We start from the raw sequence: 27228 nt of genomic DNA, 5'->3' as shown, positions 1-27228 counted from the left end.
TGAGTGGAGCTACCTGCCAAGCTGGAACAGGCTTCACCTTTGACGTCCAGTTGGGTGTGTCTGTGGATACTATTTTAAGCTTTGCCTGCAAACAGCGTCTCAGAGATAACTGAGAGTAGCGGAGCTGTACTAACTACAGCTATTCAGCCTGTACAGAAATGGATACCAAATCTTCAGGACCAGCTCCCGTCGGCACAGCGCCTGAAAATATTCCTTCAGGAGTGGATGTTTTCAGAACCATACCGTATGCCTTGATTCTGCCAGAGCTGGTAAGTCAAACGACTTCCTTTAATTATAGTTATTTGATTCCATATAGTATAATGCAGTTCATGTATGCTCCTTGTAGCATTTATGCATGGCCGGGAGTTTTGGCTTCTGGCATGGGCATGAAATATGCAGATTGATACACACACACACGTGCACATAGATAATCCACAAAAGGAAATCCATTGCACATCAAAAGGTCTCCACACATCTCACTTACTGGATCAGAGAATGCAAGCTTAAAGCTGCTGTGCATCTGAATTTGCACCAGCGTGCCAGTCTGATTGCTATCCATCTGCATCACTGTTGCTTTCAATGGGCCCTGAAATTATTTTAAAATATTTTTGGAGCACCTATTCCGATTATTTCAAGGATATTGATGTTGCAATCTGTTGGGATAAAACCTGGATGGCAAAGATCCCAAGAATTGGGGCTTTTGAAAAGGATAGGCACTCAAAAGATGGGACCCCTAAGGGAGGATGCAGGAAACTCACAACTCCCTGGAAAGTATGCAGGTCAGGTGCAGTGGAAGAAGTCAGGCTGGAGAGAGCCAGTTTAGATCAGTGATCTCCCACCAACTGCAAACGTAGCACCTTGCCTGTATGTCTCTTGTCCTATTTGTCAGAAAGGAGCTCAAGAGGTACAGCAGTACAGAAGATGAAACCAAGATTAGTTTAGTAGTATTGCTCACTTGCCCTATGTGAGACAGAGAGCAACAGAACGGAGTCATTTTGAGCAAGAGAAGAGAACAATGGTGTTTCGAAAGTGTGAGACAGCTTTAACTCAGACCATCAGTCCTTCGAACTCAGTACTGCATTCTCTGCCTGGCAGCAGCTCTTGTGGGCCCTGGGAAGAGGCATTTGTTATCCCCTACAACATGGCCCCTTTACGTGGCAAAGCCAGGGTTTGGAGGGCATCGCTTTTGACTCTCCATAGTTATCTTGTTCCAAAAATGCAAAGAGATTCCCAGTTGATTGACCATGTTGATGAAACACCAACTGACCATGCTAGACTCTTAAAAGAAGCAATCAACCTCAGAAAGCAAAGATAATTGAGCAGCCATCCACAATGCTGTTTGATGCTCAGTTTGACTCTCAGGGACTCAGGAGCGAACCAATCTGCTCTAGTCCCTAGTCATCTCCTTGAGGCTGATTGCTGTGAGGACATGTTCTGCTCATGAAAGGTTCTCTCTGACCTAACGATTAGATACATTTTAGGCTTGGCTGAGCTGCATATGGTACCAAGGGACTGAACCAGGAGTGTTCACAAGTTAGACACCAGCGTTTATTTAAGCTTAACTAATGTGGTTTGCAGTTAATTGGACAAGGTTGGGGTTTTGGCCATTTACCTGGGGCCTTGCTTTGAGTGTCAATTACTCAATTTGGGAGGGGGTGGCAGAAAACATGGGGTTTGCAGCACCAAGCGGCGCAAAACTAGCACAAAACATTGGCACCTGTCTGGAATCCATTGGAAAAGGTTGGGTTTTTTTGGCATTAAAATTGTGACCCTGTGTCAATTACTGGGTTTGAAGTCTGGCACGAAATGCGGGGATTCGTGGCACAAATGGCACAAAACTAGTGCTAAACTTTGGCATCAGGTTGCGGGGGATCCAGAATTTTGGGGTCACATGGTAATGAAGCTGTTGATTTATACAGGTGAGAGGAGCAGGCAGATTTAAGTGACTGGAACTTTGGGGGCAGAGTTCTGCTAGCTGACATACAAAGCAGAGAGGTCCAAAATCAGCTGCACTAACCATCCTGAACATATTCTTATGCACATTTATCTGGAGGTTAATCTATTGATTCCAAGAGTTTCCTTTCAAGTCTGCATACTTTGGGTATTAGCCCATGATACGGAAAACGTGGCAGAGCAACTCAAGAGCTGTAGCCCATTTGCGTTCCCCGTGAGCTTTATGACGTGTGGACTTTAATGCTGTCGGACTTTGCCTCTCATAAGTGAAGGACCTCTTGAGCGAAGGTTGCCTTCGTCACAAATCCAGCAAATTACAGTAAATGCCCCAATGGTACTGATGACAAAGACTTCGCAAGAAGAAATATCTGTGCTGTGAAATGGAAAGCCAGCGCTCCTGTGATATGACTGACACACCTTACTTACCTAATGGTTTTGGAATGCCCATTAAGGAGTGTGGCAAGCAATGCATTTTCAATTAAAAGGATGACATTGCGGTGGGGGCAGATCAGAGGAACAGCGGCTGCTAACATAGGGTTAACAGACATCCCTGGATTTGCAAATCTGTTCCTGGACAAATTCCATCCCCAGAATGTCCCCAAAATTGCAAATCTGTCCCCGGGAAACATGGCAGCGGCAGCCTCAGCAGCCCGGAGCCAGCCTGGTAGTGCAGTTGGCTCTGGCTGGCTTCAGGAGCTGCTCGCTGCCGTGGCACCTGCCATTTTTCCTCGCCAGAAGTCCCCATATGATGTGTCTTGTGCGCATAGGACGTGTCTTGTGCAATCTCCTGCCCCCTTCCCTCTTTGTTTTGACTGATCGGGGAGGCTTGGGAGTCGCAGGCGGGCTGCCGTTGCCCAGTTTTTTTAAAAACTCTGTGCATTTATGTTTCACAGGGTGTGAAAGAAGGGCTTTGCACCTTTATACAATATGCATGTGTGCTTGGGCCCTGGGTCTTTTGCCTCACCACCCCCACTACTGACTCCCTGTTGCTACTCAGCTTCAAAAAAAGAAAAAGGAAAAAAGTGTCCCCGGATTCATTGAAAAAAATCTGGTAACCATATGCTAACAGGCATGGAGGAAAGTGGCAAAGCCTTGGAGCTTTGTTTTCCTCCACAAACCTTTTTATACTCTGCGAAATGGTCAGTGTTCATATCAGGTCAGGAAAATTCTGCGCACCACAAAAAATTTTGGCTTCTTTGTTTGGAAGATTGTGCAGATTAATGGATCCAAATGGCAAAGATCTATCAGATGAGGAACACTGAAAGCTGACCTGCTGTGGGGCCCTTCAGACAGCGGTTTTGTTGCAGGTGTCTACTTTACCTACTGCAACATGCTACTGATGAAATGGCCATGCATTAGTGGTGGATTTATACGGGACTTGTCCACACATCACTTTGCTTTATTAGATGTTCTGCAGTGCTTCCCCAGTGCTAGTGCATCTGGCGGGCCTTTCTTGCAATAGAGTGCAATAAAAGCAGGACAAAACAAACAAACTATAACCACCTCAGCAACATCTGTGGTGCAGTTGACTTGCAATGCACACACATTTAACTTGCACAGATTCAGCCTTACATGTTTGGCCTAAAAAAATAAACAGGGGACAAGCGTCGAGGGAAACAAATGTTGGCAACCCCACCCACCATTGCACTCACCTGGGGAGAGAGTTCAGAGGTGAAGGGAGAGTGTTCCGCAGCCTTTGGGGGCTTTCATGCCTTGCTTGTGAGCTTCTCAGAGGCATCTCTTTGCCTTTTTAAGGAAATAGGTTGGATTAGATGGGCCTTTGGCCTCTCTGTTATGTTCTTATGAACCATAACAAAATGTGGTGGGTGCAACTGAGGAAGTTAAGTCCAACCGAGTCCCACTGAAAAGCATTCCTCTTGTGCAGCTTCTTGTGAACATAAGTGGGGCTATGCAAAGAGGATCTGCACTAGCTTATGCCTTTGGTTACAAAAGAGTATCTCTCTGTGCATTTTTCATTTCCTGCAGACCACAGTGGGCTTACAGGACTTTTCTCAAAGAAAGATCCTAAATTCTGTAAACAAAATAGCGTTCTAGGTAAAGACGCTTTAAAAAATTGTACACAACCATGCCACAGAGAGAGCTTCTGACTTTAATCCCATGGGCTTAGATAATAATTAGGATTCTGCCAGTGGAAACATCCTTTGAGCGGAATGCTACCTGCAGGATGCAGGCAAAGTCCACCAATTCCCCCTTTCCTCTGTAGCCTATTGATCCTCCCCCACTAAAATGTGCTTGGGAGGTTTCGGGGACCGTCCTGAGCAGTACAGTGGTACCTCGGGTTAAGTACTTAATTCGTTCCGGAGGTCTGTTCTTAACCTGAAACTGTTCTTAACCTGAAGCACCACTTTAGCTAATGGGGCCTCCCACTGCCGCTGCCCAATTTCTGTTCTTATCCTGAAGCAAATTCAGGAGGTAATAATAAAACCTGAGGTAATATTTCTGGGTTAGCAAAATCTGTAACCTGAAGCGTATGTAACCTGAAGCGTATGTAACCTGAGGTACCACTGTATTTTGAAATGGAAGGCCTGATTTCACCTCCGCGCGACCCACCCTTGAGAACCTGCCTGGCTGCTTCTCAACAAGGGTGGGTCTGTGCCTCTCTTGAAAGCGATCCTTCCTCATCAGCCCTCAGTGGGGAGTGTAGGTCTGAGTAAGCAGAAGCTAAGAGATGCCTGTTAGTGGATATGAAAAGCTCGGTGCCAGATTCCTCCCAACCCCACCCCTTGTTGTCACTGAAATGGTAGCTCTGGCTCAGGGTAGGTCTCTGGGAACACCTTTGTGAAATATGTGCATATTTCTAGCGTAGGTATGCAGGAACTGACATCCTAGGAGAATTGTGAGGCTAGGTTCTTCTTGAAGAATTAATGATCCAGAAAACTCATTGCCTGTTCATAATGAAATGTTTGCACAAATCATATGAAGTATGTCCTACATATAAACACAGGTGGTTTTTTTGTTTTTTAAAATTTTCTCTCTGTGCCAATATCTGTCCCTTGAATTAGGCTTCACAGGTGTACATATTTTACCTGTACATTTTGCCCCACACAGTAAATAGCATCTTCTTCTTTATTTTCTTATGGGGGATTCAATTGTCCTTCTCCATTGCCGTGGTCCCAGTCCAACACCCCAAGACCACCACATGGCTGTTATTAGTTTTTTAAAACTGCAGGGGATCGTATCTATGGATTTGCAGCACCATGATCTATTTTGGTGGTTGTTGCCAACCCAGTCAGAACACTGGAATCTACTAAGGTTGTTGGTCCATATTACTCAGTATACTGTTTATGTTGATTTACAGTAGCTCTCCAAAGTTTTGGGCAGGGATCTTTTTCGTCCCATTCTAGAAATGTCAGAGATTGAACTCACAGAATCATAGCCCATTCCCTATGGAACTGAGGGTATAAAATGCCGGTTCGGCGCCAGCGCTAATGGCTGCTCCCTCTCCGAGCTCCGGAGAGAGGACGGCTCTGCGAGTTCGGGTCTGACCCGCTACGGCAAGCGGGGGACCCCTAAAATCACAGGAACGGAGCCTGTGAACAAGGAGATTCGGTGGGCACCTGAAGCGCCCCCCTTTACCGCAGAAAGAGCCTTTTTAAAGGCTCCGGAACGACAACGGGGAGCGCGGTGCTGAGAATCGCTACCCAGCCCGCAGGGTGAAGCCGCGTCGCCATTAGTGGAGAGCGCCGATTCCTTCCTGAATAATTTGGACAAGAAACACCCGTGAGTAAGATCGAACCTCTATTCGTGTCAAAACTACTTGAAATTAGGCTGAAAACGGGAAAGGCGAAAATTAAGGAAGTCTGCCTTCCCCCGACTGCGTGACAATTAAAGCAACGAAAGTTACTAAGCTGCATCCGTATGGGACATTGTTTTTAACTGCTTGAATCCGACATTTGGACTTTGACTATCCCCTCTAGCTTGCAGGGCAGAGGGGAGGAAAAAGTGACTTTATAAGCTGCATGATCAATTTAAAGGAAAAGGAAATTCTCTGCAGCCTCCAACCTGGCACAAACTGCTTATAAGACAAAGGAACACTGAACTGACTCTAGATTCCTGTGAAAGTAACAAAGTGGAAGTCTTACTGGTTACTTGTTACAAAGTTTTGGGACTCTGTGGCTACAATATATCAGGGAAGGCTGGGACTGTATCTATTGGAAAAGTGTAGCAATATACATATAGAAGCCTCCTGATATATTTGCTTTTTAAGTACTCTTTGTCTTTGTTTGTGGACATTTTGATTTGCTCCCTCTAGAGGGTAAATTAAAAGTTGCTATACCTTGGGACAGTGGAATTTTCCTTTAGGAGAAGGCTCCCGTGGGAAACGACCTTGGGATATGAGTGGCCCAGCAGACGAGATAAGCACGAGAGCCAAGACAAGGCAACATCAACAACAGCTACAGCAACAAAAGAAAAGAGGCTCGATCTCAGGTATAACCCCTACAGTGACAACAGGACAAGAAAAAGGCACAGCAGTCTCCATGGATGCAGTGTCGCAAGCCCTTCTTAAGATAAACCAATCTCTGGAGAATCTAACAAAGCAGACGGCAGAAAACACCAAGAAATTGACAGAGAATTCACAGAAATTGACAGATTTAACAACAAGACTTGACCTGAATACAGAATCTATAAACAGGCTTACGCAAGAAAATTCTGCCACACGCCAAATTGCGGAGGAAGCTAGAACTATTGCTGGAGAGACCCAAGAAAAATTAGAACCGATTGCCAGGAAGGTCTATGACCATGATGCAACTCTGGCATTGTGGGAACTACAAAGAAAAGAAAGGAATTTGAAATTACGATCAATTCCAGAGGACGAAGGAGACAATCTTACGGACTTCTTAACGCAAGAGTTTGCTGACGCCTGGGGAGATCTAGAGGAAGACGAATTTAAAATCACAACAGCATTTAGACTGGGCAAAAGACAGAACAGAAAGGCACCGAGAGACTGTTTGATTACCTTGAGATCGAAGGAGGAAAGAGACAAAATTTTAAGACTGCATTTTGAAAAAGCCTTACAAATCGGGAACTCACCGATACAGATCTTTAAAGATATTCCTAAACACATTCTGGACTTGAGAGCTTCTTATAAGGATTTGGTCTACCTGCTGAAGAAGAACACCATTCTTTTTAGGTGGGAATTTCCACAGGGATTGTCTTTTGATTATAGGGGGAAGAAGGTGAAAATAAAGACGATACAGGATAAAGACAGGTTCCTGCAAAGAAATCAAGAAGATCTACAGAAAGGAACTGTAGACCCAATTGCTGAGCAAAAGAGTGTAATAGACATCTTGAACCTCTCGTTTGGACAGAACCTTCCACCACCAACAGAGGAAGAACAACAATTGGGAGCTGTTGGAGGAATACCAGAAAAATAACAAGATGGCCCTGCAATTCCTTAGCTGGAATTGTAATGGGATGAACATGCCTTTGAAGAGACGACAAGTATTCCATATTTTGTACAGAGAACAACTGGACTTGATTTGCTTACAGGAAACTCATATAACTAGAGCTCACAGGAGACTGCTTATAAATAAAAGATTGGGACAAGAATTTATTTCGTCGGACACAGTGAAAAAAAGAGGAGTTGTGATTTATGTAAAAGAGAAGTGGGCCCCAAAAATGATGTTCAAAGATGAACAAGGAAGATATTTAGCGGTGGAGATACAGGTACAAGGAGAAAAATTTTTGATAATTGGGATCTATGCACCAAATGAAGGTAAAGCAGAATTCTTCAAAAAACTTCATGAAACTTTGATGGACTATTTGGAATATAATATGATAATCATGGGAGATATGAATGGTGTAGTTTCTACAAACATGGACAAGACACAAAGATTGACACTTACTAAAGAAGGGAGACTCCCGAAGACCTTCTTTGAAATGACTGAAAATATGGACTTAATAGACATCTGGAGAACAAGGAACCCTCTCGAAAGAGAGGGAACCTTTTTCTCCCAAGCAAAGATGACCTGGACCAGAATCGACCAAATATGGGTTACCAGTGGAATGGCTCCGAAGATTAAGAAGGTAGAAATCTGCCCAAAAACCTGCTCCGACCATAACGCCGTGAAGATGGAAATGAAATTTACAACAACTGGTCAGTTTAGATGGAGAATGAATGACACCCTGTTTCGAGATAGAGAGATCCACATGAAGGCCCAAAAAACTCTAAAGGACTATTTTGAAATTAATCTAAAGGGCGATGTGGAAAAAAGAGTGATCTGGGACGCAAGTAAAGCTGTGATGCGAGGATTTTTGATTCAACAAAATTCAATAAAGAAGAGAAAGCAGAATGAGAAAAAGGAAAAACTTCTGGAAAAGATAAAAGAAGGAGAGAAAAAATTAAGATTAAAACCAAAGTCCCAGGAGATTTTGAGGGAGATTAAGTTATATCAAACACAATATATGGAATTGATGAACCAAGAGATAGAGTGGAAAATAAAGCAAATGAAACAAAAGACATTTGAGTCGGCAGACAAATGTGGTAAACTTCTGGCATGGCAACTAAAGAAAAGACAGAAATTAAATACAGTTACAAGTTTAGAAGTGGATGGAAAGATTATATCTAAACCCAACGAGATAAGAAATTGCTTTGTGAGCTATTTTAAAAAACTTTATTCTCAAGGATTACAAAATGAAGAGGACATAGATAAATTCCTTAATAAATTTGGATTACAGAAAATCTCTCATCAAAGTAAGATGGATCTAAACCAGAGAATTACAGAACAAGAGATAGAGGGTGCCATTCAGGACATGCAATTGGGCAAATCTCCAGGGCCAGACGGACTGACTTCCAGATATTACAAATCTTTAAAGGAATGGCTGATACAACCGTTAAAGGACGTCTGTAACGAGATCTTAGAGGGAAAAAGGGCACCCGAATCGTGGAAAGAAGCATATATTTCACTCATACCAAAGACAGAGACTGAAAAGACTCAACTGAAGAACTACCGCCCAATTTCGTTACTCAATGTGGATTACAAAATTTTTGCAGACATTTTAGCAAAAAGATTTAAAAGAGTACTGATGGAGAAGATTCACAGAGACCAAGCAGGCTTTCTCCCAAAGAGACACCTCTCAGACAATGTTAGGAATATAATAGACATCTTGGAAAAGTTAGAGGTGAACATAAATACTAAAGTAGTTTTGATATTTGTGGATGCGGAGAAAGCCTTCGACAATATTTCTTGGAGTTTTATGAAAAAGAATCTTCATGGGATGGGGGTAGGACAAGGATTTGAGAATGGTATGGGTGCAATATATTCTGAACAAAAAGCTAAGTTGATTGTAAACAATGTAATAACTGAGGAACTTAAGATAGAAAAAGGAACACGACAGGGGTGCCCAATTTCTCCACTGCTTTTTATTTCGGTCCTGGAGGTGTTGCTGAACATGATTAGAGAGGACCAGCAAGTTAAAGGTGTAAAGGTCGGAGCCAAACATTATAAGTTAAGAGCGTTTGCAGATGACCTTGTATTGACTTTGCAAGAGCCAAACACTAGTACAAAAAGAGTGTTGGAAATAATCCAACAATTTGGTCAGGTAGCTGGATTCAAATTGAATAAACAAAAAACTAAAGTCTTAGGGAAAAACCTAACAGATATGGAGAAGAATAAGTTTCAAGAAGAGACAGGTTTGATGGTGGTTAAGAAGGTGAAATATCTAGGGGTTAATTTAACATCTAAAAACTTGAATTTGTATAAGGACAACTATGAAAAATGCTGGTCAGAAATTAAAAAAGATCTAGAAATATGGTCAAATTTGAGATTGTCAATGTTAGGCCGAATTGCAGTGATTAAGATGAATGTATTGCCTAGAATGTTATTCTTATTTCAAACTTTGCAGATTATTGACAAGATGGACTGTTTCAAGAGGTGGCAGAAAGATATTGTGAAATTTGTCTGGCAGGGCAAAAAGCCCAGAATAAAATATAAAATATTAACAGATGCAAAAGAAAGAGGGGGATTTGCCCTGCCGGACTTAAAATTGTACTATGAAGCAGCAGCATTCTGCTGGCTGAAAGAGTGGATGCTCCTCGAGAATACAGATACCTTGGACTTAGAAGGTTTCAACAATGCATTTGGTTGGCATGCATATCTATGGTATGATAAAATCAAAGTGCATAGTGCCTTTAAAAATCATATTGTTAGGAAAGCGTTGTTTAATGTCTGGATGAGATATAAAGATCTGTTGGAAAACAAAACCCCTAGATGGTTGTCACCTTTAGAGGCTAAGGCACACAAGAAAGTCAATATGGAGGTCGGATGGCCAAAGTATTGTGAGATTTTAGAACAGGATGGAGAGAAATTGAAATTAAAGAGCCATGAAAAACTAAAACCCAAAGTACAAGATTGGCTCCACTATTATCAAATAATGGAGGTTTTTAAACAAGACAGGAAAATTGGCTTCCAGGTGGAAAAATCAAAACTTGAGACAGAATTGTTAGAACCCAATACTAAGAATTTGTCAAGAATGTATAACTTGCTGTTGAAATGGAATACACAAGATGAAATAGTTAAATCAGCTATGATTAAGTGGGCACAGGACATTGGTCATAATATTATGCTTGCTGACTGGGAAAGGTTGTGGAACACCGGTATTAAATTTACGGCATGTAATGCCTTAAAGGAAAACGTGATGAAAATGATCTATAGGTGGTACATGACCTCAGTTAAGCTAGCAAAAATTTACCATTTGCCTGATAACAAATGTTGGAAATGTAAGGAAACTGAAGGTACTTTTTATCATCTTTGGTGGACATGCCCGAAGATTAAGGCTTTCTGGGAAATGATATATAATGAAATGAAAAAGGTATTTAAATATACCTTCCTTAAGAAACCAGAGGCCTTTCTCTTGGGCATTGTCGGCCAATTGGTGCCAAAGAAGGATAGAACTTTTTTCATGTATGCAACAACAGCAGCAAGAATATTGATCGCAAAGTATTGGAAGACACAAGACCTACCCACCTTGGAAGAATGGCAGATGAAAGTGATTGACTATATGACATTGGCGGAAATGACGAGCAGAATTCGTGACCAGGGAAAGGAGACTGCGGAAGAAGACTGGAAGAAATTTAAGATTTACCTTAAGGACTATTATAAACTTGATGAATCTTAGAATGTCGAGATTTTACAGAGAGAAAGGGTTGCAGTAATATAAGATTAGATTAAGAAAGGACTATGATGAACTAGGACGGGAAAAAACATTTACAAGTTGCTATAAAATTTGGACATGAGGATGCAGAAAGGGGAGGTATGGGGAAGTCCGAGGAAAGAAGTTTATGAAAGGACATCATGAAATTATACTTGTTTGTTTGTCTTTTTTCTTTTTTAATGTTTGTTTGTTATAAAAACTTTTGTAAAACCAATAAAAATTTTATAAAAAAAATAAATAAAATGCCTGATCTATCCTGTGTATAAACACTCTACTCCAGTCCGGAGTTTCTGTACATGTTGTGAAGCACACACTTAGCTCCTATGCTTGCAGATGTTCCCACTCACTTCATTTACAGTGTAAGATGTCCAAACCCAAATAGTGAATGGAATCTTTGCTATTTGGCATTAAGCATGGCGCAACATGGTCAGGGTCTATGCCGTTAAGCCATTCGGACAGATGAGTAGAATACCGGGTTTGCATCCTGCTCCTTTTATCAGCAGTTCTCATCTTATACGAGAGCGGCTGGCTGGCTGCAGGTAGCTTTGTTCCAATGTAAGGAACGTGGGGAAGGAGAAAAGCAATCAATCTTCTGAAGCGAATCTAGGAAGGGTGCAGAAAGATGTGACATGAGAGAGAGAGAGAGCGAGAGCGAGAGAGAGCTTACAGCACATCCTTGAGCCATGAGGTAAAGCCACCTTCCTCCTGGCTTTCAAACAGAGATGAGACAGATCTTGGTCCTGGCTTGGTGGTCAGTCTTGCCCCTTCCGGGGCAAATGCTTCAGGAAGGCTGCCCACCATTATTATTTTTTAAAAAATGAATTTTTAATACAGTGGTACCTCGGGTTACAGACGCTCCAGGTTACAGACTCTGCTAACCCAGAAATAGTACCTCGGGTTAAGAACTTTGCTTCAGGATGAGAACAGAAATCATGCTCTGGTGGCGCGGCAGCAGTGGGAGGTCCCATTAGCTAAAGTGGTACCTCAGGTTAAGAACAGTTTCAGGTTAAGAACGGACCTCCGGAACGAATTAAGTTCTTAACCCAAGGTACCACTGTAAAAGAAGGCTGAATGTTAAATAATTTATCCATCTGTCCATTGTATTATTTCTTTATTTGTCTAATGAAACTTTTTGAAGTGCAAAGCATTAGTGGAAAGTGGAATGGCTTGTTGGTGACATTATAGGGACATAGTTCATCAGTGCCGTACAGGTCTTCTGCTGCAGATCTACAGATCACACAGAACACTCTTGCAAAGTCAATTCTGGAGAGGAATAGGTACAACAAGAGTGCAACCCTATGCATGTCCACTCAGAAGTTGGTTGCGTTGTGTTCAGTGGGACTTAACGCCCAAGCAAACATGCCTAGGACTGCAGCTTTAAACTTGCCAGAGGGAGGCCCCATTTCAGAGCAGCTCCAATGCTCTATAAATGTTATATGTTTCTTCACCTACAGAGAAGTAAACAGTAGCTTTATTCACAAAGCAAAATAAATAAAAGGTCTTAACTCAAAACCATATTTGTGCCAATTTGCACGGAGAATTCCCCTAATGCAGGCATCCCCAAACTCGGCCCTCCAGAAGTATTGGGACTACAACTCCCATCATCCCTAGCTAACAGGACCAGTGGTCAGGGATGATGGGAGTTGTAGTCCCAAAACATCTGGAGGGCCTACTTTGCCGATGCCTGCACTACTGTACTGATGTACTAATGCCTATGCCTGCTCTAATGTACTAATACTTCTTTCAATGACTACTTCTGGGTGTTTATTAAGTTGCTAAAATAGCCAAGAACGAATGTTTTCAGGGTAAAAGCCATGTTCTTTTTGTGTGTGGCAAAAATGACCAAGGTCACATGTACAATGTGGGTTGTAGTCAATTATTTTTTTTGCTAAGAACGGACCCATTAAAATTAATAGACCTAAGTTACCTATGTCCATTATTTTCAGTGGATCCCCATACATTTAAAACACACCCCTCCCCCAAAGAATCTCAAGAACTGTAGTTTACCCTTCACAGAGATACAGTTCCCAGTTAACAAACTGCAAACAAACACATTGGCTAGTCTTTAAGGTGCTGCAGGACGATATGTTGCTTTAGAATAAAGATGTGTGGTTGTTGTTTTCACGATGACTTGTTTGCAAGCCTCTGTTTGTCCATCAGCAGAAATAGCTGCAATGTACTCCCAAGAATCAGGTTCAATGACTCTTGGGTGGAGACCTTGAAAAGAGCTGAGAGAGGCAGAAAGGGAGGCTGGGTGTGGAGCCCAGGGTGAAGACATGGTGAAAAGAATCAGGTTCACAGAGTTTGAGGGCAGGAGTTGCCTTAGTAACAAGGCCTGAGAGAAGAGAACACCACTGCTGGGAGCTTGTAGTTGTGAGGCAGTCACACAGCACAGAGATGGACGACTGGTTTTGTGGGGAAGGCAGTTTTGTGGGGAAGGCACACTTGTCCTTTGTGAGTTGACAGTAGGTTCAGATTAATGATATCTGCTAAGAAATGTTCATGGACTGGCTGGATGCAGAGGAATGGTGGGAGGAACTAGCTTGGGAACCCCCAAGGGAAGAAGGCTCAAATCCGGGGAGTGGTGGTGGGACAATGATGAGTGGGCAGAGGGGAAAAACTGGAAGGAGGTGTCAGAAGCTGAGGAGGTAACAGGGTTGAGTGAGCAGGAAGAGGCTGTGGCAGAGAGCAGTCCAGAATCAGAGGCAGAAACTGAAGCAGGAGAGGAGGGAGGCCAAGAGGCGGAGATGAGTCTGGATGGTATGGGTGTCCCACTCCTGCTGGGCCAAGCTCCTGTCCCCCTTGGTCTCCCAGAACCAGAGGAGGCATGAAAAGGATGGAGGAGAGGTTAGATTCATGCAGGCGCAGTCTCCAATTGCTTTGAGGGAAAACCTTGGAGAGGAAGGAATTTAGGCAGCTCTGGGGAGGCGGGGACATTCAGTCTCAGCAACTGCTTCATGGAGGCAAGACTTGCCGGATATAAGTTGCTGTGCTCATTAGGTCTGTACAGATCATTTTTTTGCTAATCAAGAGTTAACTTCAACTTGCACAGTGTGATTTACTGCTGGCTCGCTCCTGGCAGTGCTTAACTGTGCAAGGCTCTGCTCTTGGCAAAATTGCCTGAAAAGCAATAGCTAAGGATATATCCAGGCAGCTCTGATCTGAATCTTTGGGTGGGTGCACCACACCTTGTCTCAGATATGAAGGACTCTTCAGCCCAGTTGCAACCCAGAGAGTTTGCACAATACTTTTAACCACTGAAAGATCTTTCTCTTCCCTTCCAACCGAAACTGGGCAAATCAGTCCATTTTGGTTCCTCTCAGTTTCTTTCTTTCTTTCTTTCTTTCTTTCTTTCTTTCTTTCTTTCTTTCTTTCTTTCTTTCTTTCTTTCCTCCTCCTCCTCCTCCTCCTCCTCCTCCTCCTTCTTCTTCTCAGTCCTCAGTTCTCCATATCAGCTTGTGATTTTAAAAAAAAGTCCTTGTGAGGATTCATCAGCATTTTGGTGCAAAAATTCTCCCAATCTGCACATTTTTGGATGCGGTTTTGCCCAAAACACATTTTTGCAAAGCAATTCCCCCCTAATATAATGCCTTTTCGGGGATGTGTGCATTTCATGACCCTAGTACATGCATTTTTGCACACAATACTCGGCTGGTGGGCTGCACTGCTAAATTCAAAATGCTAATTCAGAGTGGGCAGCTCTGTCCTGTACACTGTGAAATGGATTTTTTACTTTATAACTGTAGAGGTAATGTGTAAAGCAGGGGTTGGCAAGGTTTACCTCGCCTGGGCTGGTTCACTCCAGCAGAGATCCTTCTGTGGGCTGGATTGCGTGTGTGCCCACGATTTCCGGTGTCTGTGCAGACGCGATTTCTGGCGCCGTGGAACCGAGTCCCTGCACCACGCTGCGCCAGTTTAGCGCAGCGCACAGGGACTCGCCAAGCGGGTGGCTCGGTTTGGGAGCCTCTCGTGGGCCGGTTAAATGACCCCCGTGGGCTGCTTGTGGCCCAGGAGCCTTAGGTTGCCTATCCCTGGTGTAAAGCACATGTAATGAGCTTTTGAATCAAAGCATACAGTGATGTTGAGGAATTTTTCTCACAAAGCTCTTTTTTATTTCATTTTTTAATCATCCCCCCTGTTTGCTACTGTTTGACAGATGGGTAAAATCTAATATTTCAAGGTTGCTTATAAAGTGATCAAGCAGAAACTAACCTGCCGTTGACCTTATGAAGAATGAGAGAGGGTTGTGCCACTGCTAGGTGTGCACTCCAGTCTCACTTCCTGCACTCTATTCAATCTATATTTGGATGTCAAAATGCTTTAGAATATGGGTGGCCAACCCACTGTCTGACAGATGTTGCTGGACGACATTAAAAGAACCTGGCTGGATCAGAGCAAAAGTCTACTTGGTTCAGTATCCTAGTATCTTTTTTTCATTTATTTTTTTCATTTTCATTTTCAAAAACAGGAACAGAGAGCTTGCTTAATCCCTCTCCCCCCCTCACTCATCCCACTTAAAACTTCATACCAAATACAGCATGTATACATATACCATATGACTTCTCTTCTACCCTTTTCCTGCTTTTCTACTACTCTGCGTAATCCACATCTTTTTAATCATCCAATTTGTTATCTATTAAAAACTCTTATCTATTTCAGCTCTGCTGGATTTACTCGAGACCTGCTAGGCTGCGTATTTGTTTATACTGGTCCTTAAAATATTCAATTAACATTATCCATTCCTCCTTGAATTCCTTATCTTCGTTTTCTCTTATCCTGTTTGTCAGACCAGCCGGTTCAGCATATTTGAACATTTTACATTTTACCATACTTCTTATCCACCTTTGTGCCAATATTGGGTTCTAGCTGTGGCCATGGCGTATAGTAATAAACACTTTTGTTTTTTGGGGACCTCTGTTATTACCATCCCCAAGAGGAAAATCTCAGGTGCTTTGGGGAAAGTTTATTTTTTTATTTTTTTCATTCATTATATATCATTTCCCAATATTTCTTAATTACTTTGTAGGACCACCACATGTGGAAAAATGATCCCTCATTTTCCTTACACTTCCAACATAAACCTTTTTCTTATTTAGACCTTTTCATCAGTCTGGTGGGTGTTAAATACCACCTGTATCCTAGTCTTACAGTGACCAAGCAGATGCTCATGAAAAGCCCAGAAGAGTGAGCTGTGCTTGCCATTTCTAGCAACTGGTTTTCAGAGGCACCAGAGGCACAAACCACCAGAGCTAGAAAAACATACTCTTATAGATTTGGAGGGGGACCCCCTAAACCCTAGAAATTAATAAATGGTAGGATTGTGTTGATTTGGGATGTGAAGGGAGAAATACAAGCTGCAGAGGAATTCCTGGGCTAGCCTATGCAAAAACAACCTGGCCAAGCCAGGGCCATTAAGAAGCAATACAGGGCCATTGAGGGCTATTGGCAATGCGAGAGAAATGCTCTCCCCCTTGCCCTGAGGCGTGAACAATATTGGGGGGGTTGGAAGGTTGCCTGGGTAATTGGGTGTGAGGCGATGGAAAGAGAGTCCTGAGCAAGGGTTGCTGGGGAGAATGAGGGGAGGAAGAAAGAATGGGATCCATCTTGGACAGGCTGGCTGAAGGCTGGCTGGGAGAAATGCCTTAGATTCCAGGGCTGCGCTGCTGTGGGGGACAAGCCACAGAGGACTATGCTGTAAGATCTGGACTCCCCTCATGCAGACTGATGGTGTACATAGGTGAATAAGCCATATTTCTTAAAGCTACAACAGTCTTTGCCAGGTCTCAATTCTCCAAAGGAACACAGACCCTGAGTGAGTGCCTGGAAACCCATTGCTTGGCAGAGAGAGAGGGGAGGCAACCCAACTTTTGTAACAATACTCACTGTGGCTAGAAGCCATTGATAGCTTTATCAACCACAGATTTGTCTAATTCTCCTTCAAAGCCATCCAAGTTGGTGGCCACCACTTCATGTTGGAGGAACCAATTCCACCATTTAACTAAGGGCTGTATGAAGAAGCACTGACTTTTGTCTGCCCTGAATCTTTCAACATTCAAGTTCCTTGGACGGCTCTGGGTCCTAATCCTATGAGAGAATGAGGAAAATGTCTCTATGCCCACTTTCCCTGCACTATGCATAATTTTATGCACCAGTATTACTTACTGTGAAGGGATGCGGGTGGCGCTGTGGGTTAAACCACAGAGCCTAGGACTTGCCGATCAGAAGGTCGGCAGTTCGAATCCCCACGACGGGGTGAGCTCCCGTTGCTCAGTCCCGGCTCCTGCCAACCTAGCAGTTTGAAAGCACGTCAAACTGCAAGTAGATAAATAGGTATCGCTCTGGCGGGAAGGTAAACGGCGTTTCCGTGCGCTGCTCTGGTTTGCCAGAAGTGGCTCAGTCATGCTGGCCACATGACCCGGAAGCTGTACGCTGGCTATCTTGGCCAATAAAATGAGATGAACGCCGCAACCCCAGAGTCGGCCACGACTGGACCTAACGGTCAGGGGTCCCTTTACCTTTATTACTTACTGTAGTTTTAAACTACAACTCCCATAATCCCCAGTGATGGGCCATGTTCACTTGGGCTGATGGGGGTTGGAGTCCAACAAATCTACACAGACAGAACCGAAGCAGACTGATGCGGCATTAAATGGGTACAGCAAAGCTTATCATTGTGCCTTCCTTTCCCCTTCTTTGCAGATCTTTGGCTGCTGGGTCTGGATCCTCGTAGCAGCTACCAATGTGTACTTCCCTTTGCTGCAGGGATGGGTCATGTATGTCTCTCTCACTTCCTTTCTCATCTCGCTGATGCTTCTAATGTCCTACCTGTTTGGCTTCCACAAAAACTTCGCCTCCTGGAGAATCCTGGTAAGAGGTGGGACACAAACAGAATTTATGCCATGTACAGGATGCAAATTTAGAAAACACATTGCTATTTATTAATTGAATTTATACACTGCCCTATACCCGGGGATCTCAGGGCGGTTCACAGAATAAAATCAAGATATAAAACCACAAAATACATAATATAAATAAAAACAACAACTCAATAGCCCCCCCAACCCCCACATTTTAAAAGGGCAAAGGATATAAATCAGATCAACCAAAGGCCTGGTTAAAAAGGAACGTTTTGCCTGGCGCCTAAAGGTGTATAATGAAGGTGAACTTCCCTGGGGAGAGCATTCCACAGACGGGGAACCACTGCAGAGAAGCCTATTCTCGTGTTGACACCCTCTGGAACTTGCTACAGTGGTACCTCGGGTTACAGATGCTTCAGGTTACAGGCGCTTCAGGTTACAGACTCCAATAACCCAGAAATAGTACCTTGGGTTAAGAACTTTGCTTCAGGATGAGAACAGAAATTACGTGGCGGTGGTGCGGCAACAGTGGGAGGCCCCATTAGCTAAAGTGGTACCTCAGGTTAAGAACAGTTTCAGGTTAAGAACAGACCTCCAGAACGAATTAAGTTCTTAACTTGAGGTGCCACTGTTATTATTTTGCAGCTTGTTTTAGCTGTTGTAATGCACTATGCGATTTTTAACTGCATTTTTAAAAATTTATTATTTGATTTCTTACAGATAGTATTTCACGGCATTGCAATTTAGCAAATAAGTAATGCAGTGAAATACAATGTAAAGAAATGAGAGCAACAGTAAAACTACAATTAGAAATCAATATGAACACCTTAATGAGACGGGTGCGCTGTCTCCCATCTTCAACCACAAACCCACAGGCATGCCCTAAACCAGGGGTCGGCAAGGCTTACTGGGCATGGGCCAGATCACTCCCACAGAGATCCTCCGTGGGTCAGACTGGCGCAGCGCGATGCCGGAAATCACGTCTTCGCATGTCCGCAGCTTCAGAAATCGCTTCTGTGCATGCCCAGACACCGGAAATTGTGCCTGTGCAGAAGCAATTTTTGGTGTCTGGGCATGCGCAGAAGTGATTTCTGGAGCCACCTCCGGCCCTTGGGCCTTAGGTTGCTGACTTCTGCCCTAAACCACCAGAAGGAAACTCATGGGCCACTGGTGATCCAAGGACCAGAGTTTGGAACCCCTGACCTAGGCAAACCATCAGCATCCAGCATAGCTCTCAGGGCTGACCCAAGTCAATTTGGCAGCTGAGGCGAACCACAAAATGGCGCCCCCTCCTTAACAGGGAAGAAGGGGGTGCGTGAAGATCTACAGCAAAAACAAGGCCAGAATAAAGATCTAAACCGGGATCTGCTGCCCCTGTGGATCCTTTGATCTGAGGCAGTCACCTCACCTTGCCTCATGGGTGGGGCCCGCCCCCGCCCCCGCCCCCGCCCCCGCCCCCGCCCCTGCCCCCAGTACTATTTTTCTAGAAAAAGAGGTGCTGGAACTCACCATGAACCCCTCCCTCATTCCCTCATAATGGCAATGGCACCCACCTGAGCCGGAACTGAGTTCCAGAGAGTTCTGGCTGGGGGAAAAAGCCCTTCCTAGCCCTGATGGTTCCTTCACCCTCTCCTCATGACAAATAACATATCTTCTACACCTGCACAATGTACATAACATAGACTGCAGAACTGAACTTTTCACTTTCTAAAAAGGCCCTGATCTGGACACGAACCTGTTGCTCTTCTTCTGTTTTTTAGGATAGCCTTTACCATGGAGCTACTGGCATCCTCTACATGAGTGCTGCTGTCCTTCAGGCCAATGCAACCATCCGCTCGGAGACAGAAGTGCCCCCAGATTCTTCGCCCCTCTACTATCAGCTCAATGCTGCTGCTACGGTGAGATAACCCTTATGTGCTCCACCAGCTGAATTTGGTTTGGTATGTTTGTGAATGTGGGGTCGAGGGGGAGGCCAAGTTCAAGTTACACTGCTTCTGCTACGGACTCACCATGTTGTTGTTGTTGTTTAGTCGTGTCTGACCCTTCATGACCCCATGGACCAGAGCACGCCAGGCACTCCTGTCTTCCGCTGCCTCCCGCAGTTTGGTCAAACTCATGCTGGTAGCTTCGAGAACGCTATCCAACCATCTCGTCCTCTGTCGTCCCCTTCTCTTTGTGCCCTCCATCTTTCCCAGCATCAGGGTCTTTTCCAGGGAGTCTTCTCTTCGTATGAGGTGGCCAAAGTATTGGAGCCTCAGCTTCACGATCTGTCCTTCCAGTGAGCCCTCAGGATAGGTTTGATCTTCTTGCAGTCCATGGGACTCTCAAGAGTCTCCTCCAGCACCATAATTCAAAAGCATCAATTCTTCGGCGATCAGTCTTCTTGCTGTGCATTAATATCTCTTAGCCCAGGTGTGGGGAACCTTCAGATGTTGCTGAACGACAACTTCCACCATCCCTGGCCAGTGGCCATGCATTGCTGGGCCTGATGGAACCTGTAACGCAGTAACATCCAGAGGGCCAAAGGTTCCCCACACCTGTCTTAGCCTTGATGAAACCCATCTGTAAAATGGGTGCAATAATTCATGGGATCACCACGATGCTTATTGACAGGCTGAAAAATATTTTGCCAACTGAAAGGGCGTATCTTTCAACCAGCAATAAAAACCATCCAATTGGGCTTCTGTTGATTATATACCCAGTGAATCATTGGATTTTGATCTCCTATTTTGTTAATATAATGACCACCATATTTTACCTTACTATGGCACTTTCAAAGGCAGAGACGTCACTGATTGCTTCTTTGTCCAAATATATTTTGGTGTGCAACCTGTGATCTTTTGCACTGAACGAAGTCAATTTATCTGCCAGGATAATCCTGAATCATGACATAAAGAATATTGCAGGTGGCAAGTGGACTTCATCCATGCCTTTTATTAGCAGTAACTTGGAACCTAAGTGTCCTTTCCATGTGTGTAAGGTCTTCTGATTCAGTGAAGCAGTGTGTGCAATTTTCGCTGTAAGTCCTTATTGTACTGTTTTAGTACAATAAATTTCAGTGAGTCTTAATGATACACACAGGAATTCAGGGGGAAGTTTATACCACTCAAGATTTAAAGGGCAAATTGTTGGTGCCTTGCTATTTATGCCTCATCACATTAGAATAGATTACATCCATTTCCCACTGATTAGCTCAATTAATAAATATGCAGTGTTCATCCGATAGGTTGTTTTTGTTCATTGTCATAATTTCCTAATCTAATTCTAATCAGGTAGCGCATGACACACTTTGGTGGGTAAACATTTGTTAGCTGCACCTACTTAGTTGTTCCCATGAAATTATGATGACAAGGGGCTCCAGAGTCACAGCCCTTCATTGCTGCTGGCATCTAAGCATTTGCCTTGGAGCAATCAGGGCTGACTGTGGGTGTCTCTTTCATTTTCCTGGGATGTAACATCCGTAACCGTTTGGATTTGAGGTAGGAAAGGGCCGTAGCTCCAAGATATGAGTGTGTGTTTTGCATGCAAAAGCTCCTGGGCTCAATCCTCAGCATTTCCAGGGAGAGCTGGGAAAGACTTCAGGTATTTTGAAACCCTGGGGGGCTGCTGCCAGTCAGTGGAGGCAATACTAACCTAAATGGACCACTGGTCTAACTCAGTGTAAGGCAGCTAAGTTCTTATGCGGCAAGGTGAAGGCAGATTTGAATGTGGGGAGAGAAAAAGAAACAACTTGAAGTTTTGTTTTGGTGAAGTGCTGCAAGTTGCTTTGCCCTTCAGAGCGTACCTGGGAATCTTACCCAAACTATGTGGCAGCAGAGTCTGATTTGCTACCGATGAGACAAGGGCTGGAGAACTACAGGCAATCTGGGAAGCATGCAGTTTGTAAATAAGAAGGGAAGGGAATCCTAGTGTTATGTACTGAGTTGAATAGGATCCAAAATGCAGCAGTCTGATTGGTCCTAGAACAATAGGATTCAGAATGCAGCAGCCTGATTGGTCCTAGAACAATAGGCTCCAGAATGCAGCAGCCTGATTGATCCACAGGAGCCACCCAATCCAGCTCCAGGTGGAAGTGAATCCGCAACCTGATTGGCCTACAGGAGAATCCCGGAATTAGCCAATCACGTGGGGCCCATTGTGTAAATAATGCATATAAAGCAGACATTCTGGGGGAACTTCCATTCCTCCTCACCACTATGAGCTGAATAAAGAGCATGAAATCCACTCTCGACTCCGAGTATATTTCACCTGTACTGGTTGCTATGCCAATGAGGACATGCCTTCTGAGTCCAAGATGCCCTGTGGGGGTTTTTGGAGGACCAGTTAGAGCTGGGGACTTGTGTGTTTGATCATGGCGAAGCCATGATGCCATCCCAGGGCACTCTTCAGTCCTTGACTTGAGGCCTTAATCACTTCGATCTGCGGATGTGGCACTTTTGCAAGTGCCACACAATGTCTGTTCTTCCCCAGTGAGGAACTGATCTTTCATTGTGGTTTGACCTATACTCTAGGACTCCTTGCTCACTGATATGAGTCAGGTGCTGTATTATTTCAGGCACTTGCTAAAATCCATTTTGTTCAAGTAAGCTGACCCGTATACGTAAAACTGATGTGCCTTTTAATAGGTAATTTTCTTCCTTTTTTCATAAAGTGCGTTTTTAAACTACTGATTTTATTCATATTTTGAATCGTTTTTAGGTCATCTTGCCCTTGGCTCCTGTCTTTCACAGATAATCTTAGTGTGTATTTTATGCTTTATGTAAACTGGTTAGAGGTTTTGACAATCAAGTGGTGTGTTCCAAATTTCATTAATTAAATAGATAAGGTGAATCTAGCCCACATGTCAGGCTGCACCAGCCTCTCCCAGCGCAGGGAGTCAAAGGTGATGCTTTTGGATTAGCACTGCCTGTCTGACTACTCCCTTTCCATCTACTTTATATAAGAGAGACAAACTATTAGAAAAGCAACAAAAGCTTCCAATATCCTCTCCTCAGAAGAAAATGACCCAGGGAAGCTGGGAGGGCAAAACCATGTGCGTTATACTCTAATCATCTCACTTCTCCCTCCCTTTTTCTCTTTTTCAGTTCTTTGCATTCATCACCACGCTGCTGTATATTCTTCATGCCTTCAGCAACTACTACCAGTGAAAACTGCCGGGAACGTATATAACATAAGGCCTAATTTTCCCTCCATGGAATCCGTGTCCCAAAACAAATTCACATTTGCGTAAGGACAGAGCCCAGTTGAAATTGTGGCCATTCGTCACCTAGCGGCACCTTCTCATTTTAGGTGAAAGAAATATTGGGTTTTATTTCAACCTGCCATTTCGCTCAAGCTGTGTTGTGTAAGAAGCTGCAGTAGAAATATTACCACCCAATCCTTGATAATCACAGTTATCCAGAGTCATAGTCTGTTCCCCAGAGTTTGTGCCTTGGAAAACCTGTGTAAATAATACACCCATTTTTCTAAATCGATGTGTGTTTGTGGGGGGTTCTTCTTCAAAGTACTTGTACCGTTTCCAAACCAACTCCTCTGCTGATGAAGCTGGGTATATCTGCTCTGAAACCCTCGCACGTTGCAGAGGATTCTGGGGTATTTTCTAGGTGAGCACAGATGATAAGAGGCACTGGCCAAGTCTGTGGAGCCCCACCATTGTCCAGCGTAAACTCAGAAATGTGCTCTCAAATGTGTCTCACAATCTCCCGCCTCTGCGTGTCACAGGAAACATGGGTGACAGCAGGCAAACTGTCTTTCAGGGAGACTTGTCTGTGACTATATTCTTCTGACTAGGTTCCTTTGAGACGCTTCCAGACGATTCCAGAACTTCCCCGAAGAACCGTTTGAAAACGATTCCCTCAGGCCATTTGGATAAAACCATGTTTGGCCTGACAATGACCGTCACAAACAAACGAATACCGATGACCATTAAGAAAGATTCATGTGTTACTTTCTGATGCTGTAGTATTGTCCCGTGGTATTTTTACCTCATCAAATGCATGTGGGACGTATATTTTGAAAGTGTTCCTGCAAGTGGCAAAAGATTGTATTTACTTCAGGGGATGGATAAATATAAACTCTGGCTTGTCATCCTGTCACGATGATATTACTGGGTCAAAGAGTAACGTGTGAATTGCCCTTTCAGTACTACTGATATATGCTAAAGGTTTTTCTGTCCTTTGTTATTACAGAGAATGTTTGTTTTTATGGGGAAACATGAAGTAACTTATTGGTAAATCTGTGTGGGTTTTTTAAAAAAAATAGTTTTGTTCTCCATTTTATATTGCTATTTTAGTGAACTATCTTTTGCTAGGATAATATGGCTGACTGTTCTCTCTGATTGGCTCACATGTGTCTCTTTTGCTGTTGCTGTAAAATAAATCTCTCTGGAGATCTGCCTCCCACTATATCTGCGTTCCTGTGTATGTAGATGTAGATGCAGAAGATGTAATTAAGGACATGTTTTTGCCATGAAGTTTAAACTGCCACAGAAGAACTGTGAGGGTTGTAGGCTTGTGGGGTCCATTAGGGGGCCAGAGCTTTCTAAGGCAGTGTTTCCCAACCTTTTTTGGGCAAAGGCACACTTGTTTGATGAAAAAAATCTCGCGGCACACCACCATTACAGCCCCGTGACGTCAGCGCGCAGCGTCACGCCGGGAGGGACGCACGAAAGTGAAAGTTTTCAATTTTTTCCCCTCCCCCTTGCCGGGGACCCTCCAAGCTTTGGGGGTGGGGGGGGGGAGGAGGCAGCAAAGCGAGGGACTGAGGGACCCTAACCCTAACCCTCACCCTCACCGATCACCCGGGAAAGCATGCGAACGAGGAGCCCCCGTGTCCTGCTCCCGGCAGCGGACGGCACAAAGCGAGGAGGCCTGGACAAGGCAGCACGCTCCCCGCTCTCGCTGCATCGGGGCTTTTCTCCTCCAGGCCGCTTTCGAAGTCCCCTTCTCCGCTCCCAAGAGCCGGAGCCGCTGCTTCCAGGCCCTGTCCGAGCCCCGACTTGTGGCCTCACTTCGAGGAGCGCCTGTTGCTGGGGATGGGGCTGCATCCCCCTCAGCCGCCGCCTCGCTTCCTTCCAGGAGACCCGATGGCTCCCCCTCTCCCGCTCGCCCTCCTGCGCCCGCAGCAGACCGAGACCTCCCCGCCCCCGCCCGGCTCGGCCCTACCTGGGCGCCTCCAAGCCCGGCCGGCTCCGCGTCGCGCTCCACGCCGGGCAGCTGCAGCGGGGGCACGCAGCGGCCCGGCTGAGCGCGCCCCGGAGCCGCCGCGCCGTCGCTCGCGAGTCCCTCCGAGAGCCCTCGGGACTGACTCTGGAGTCGCGAGGCGGCGCGTCGCCCAGGGAAGGGGCGGCTTCCCACAAGTCCTCCGGGAAGCAAACGCCCTCGCCCGCCTCCCTCCAGGCAACATCTCGCGGCACACCAGGCAACATCTCACGGCACACTTGTGTGCCGCGGAACACCGGTTGGGAAACACTGTTCTAATGATCCAACTAGATCATTACATATTTTCAAACACAACTACTGTAAGCCATGGGTCACTCCCAGAAAAGGGGAAGAAATTCAGTTTTGCTTGCATTTTAATGAGAAACTACCTGATTTGCAAGTTCTTCAATAAATACAAGAACCAAAATACAGCTATCCATCTGAATTGGCACCTCTCTGAATTTTGCGATACAGCTGCACAACCAGAAGATGTGTACAGAAATGCATGTATTAGGGGAAAGTGTTTATAAAACTTCATAAATTAGTGAAAGTAACACACACAAATACATTATGTTAGGGAAACCCGCTTGCAAAAATGTGTATATTAGTCAAAATTGCATACAAAAATTGTTTTTTTAAAGGAGAAAGTCACACTAAAATGCTGGTGAATTTATGAGGATATTTTTTTTAAAAAAAACAAAACACCAGCTTGCAAATTTCTGCTTAAATGTGAAGAATTGAATTCAAGATTTGGAAAAATGAAAAACTGACAGAAACCTAATTGACATATTTGTCCATTCCCCATCTCTGATGGTAGCAGCCTGCTTCTCGATAAAGGAGAACAATGAAAACACACAGAAGTTTGGGAGTTAATTCTACGCGTCTGCCTCTGAGATCCAGGAGGGCTTCAAATCAAGCCGAGGGAACTTTTTTGTAGCAACCCAACTCTGAGGTTAAGCTGTGCTTCCAATCCATGCAGGGGTGCTCAACCTTTTTTGGGCTTGGGGCCACTTCTGGAGATCCCAGCCACTGTTGTGAGCATCAGAAAATAGATCAATATCCATTTCAGAGAAGAAAAATTGGCAGTGCTCAGAACTCCACTCAAATAACAGACAAAACAACTACTTTTATCCCCATATAGCTCCCTGCTGCATACTACAAGGGGCACACTGAGGACTCTTTTGGGGCTGAGATGTCCTCCATTTCTACCATGATGTCTAGGCATGGGTCTAAGTGGCGTGCTGTTGTTTTTCTGTCCCACTGCTTCCCCCAGGAAAAACCGTGGTGTAGTGCTGAATCGGAATTAACGTCAATCAGGTTTTCTGTGGATTGACATTTTTTTCTGGTTCAGCACTAAACAGCAGTTTTCCTTGAGGAAAGCAATGTGGCAAAAAGCAAAGAACCCACATCACTCGGATCCATGCACAGTAATGGGACAAATGGAGGAAACCTTAGACCAAAGAGAAGTGTGGATGAACCCAGAGACTACAAAGGAAGTCCCTGAGATGCAGAGCCACCCACCAGAATGGCTGAATTTAAGAAGGCAGGCAGAGGAAGGGCGAGCTGAGAGCCGACCCATTTGCCAGAGGCAGATTTAGGGCAGTGCAACTGGTTCCCCTGTAAAGGGCACCAAGCTGAGGCGGGGCTGCAGGGCATCACAACTATGATGTAGTGCATGCGCAGAATGGAAGACAAGAGGTAGGGGAGCACCAAATTTTGACCTTGTACAGGATGCTGTGCGAGGCCAAAATTCGGTGCCCCTGCATCTGTTCTAACAGATTATCCTCACCTGGTATTATCTCAGATACACCATTGGACCTTAGTGCGGAAGGGGTCCACACTCGGATAAGTTCTCCCCTCAAAAAATAATCCCTGCCTCTTAGCAGCTGAACCACTGACTCATCTATTGCCCTTTCCTCTGGGGCCCATTTGCACCAGTGGCGTAGCGTGGGGGGTGCAGGGGGGCCGGCCGCACCGGGTGCAACACCTGGGGGTTAGGGTGCGCAAATCCACGGGTTAGGGGGCACAAATCCACGGGTTAGGGG

General features: G+C 44.6%; 1 protein-coding gene and 1 long non-coding RNA gene across 2 annotated transcripts; one reads left to right on the top strand and one right to left on the bottom strand.

Moving 5' to 3' along the window:
* LOC309529622 (MAL-like protein) lies at nt 1-24388 on the top strand. Its single transcript, XM_082218030.1, has 4 exons — nt 1-269; nt 17827-17994; nt 19745-19882; nt 23069-24388. The coding sequence occupies exons 1-4, from the start codon at nt 159-161 to the stop codon at nt 23129-23131; spliced, it is 480 nt and encodes a 159-aa protein (XP_082074156.1). The 5' UTR covers nt 1-158; the 3' UTR covers nt 23132-24388.
* LOC309529814 lies at nt 24237-25813 on the bottom strand. The gene is made up of 2 exons (XR_014218485.1): nt 25455-25813; nt 24237-24520 (listed from the first exon to the last, which is right to left on the bottom strand). It is a non-coding gene; the product is annotated as an uncharacterized lncRNA (long non-coding RNA).
* Between the last annotated feature and the right edge of the window lie 1415 nt (nt 25814-27228).

Source organism: Podarcis vaucheri (genome assembly GCF_965113315.1).
Source record: "Podarcis vaucheri genome assembly, chromosome: 3".
NCBI lineage: Eukaryota > Metazoa > Chordata > Lepidosauria > Squamata > Lacertidae > Podarcis > Podarcis vaucheri.
This window is presented reverse-complemented; position numbering and strand designations above follow the sequence as displayed.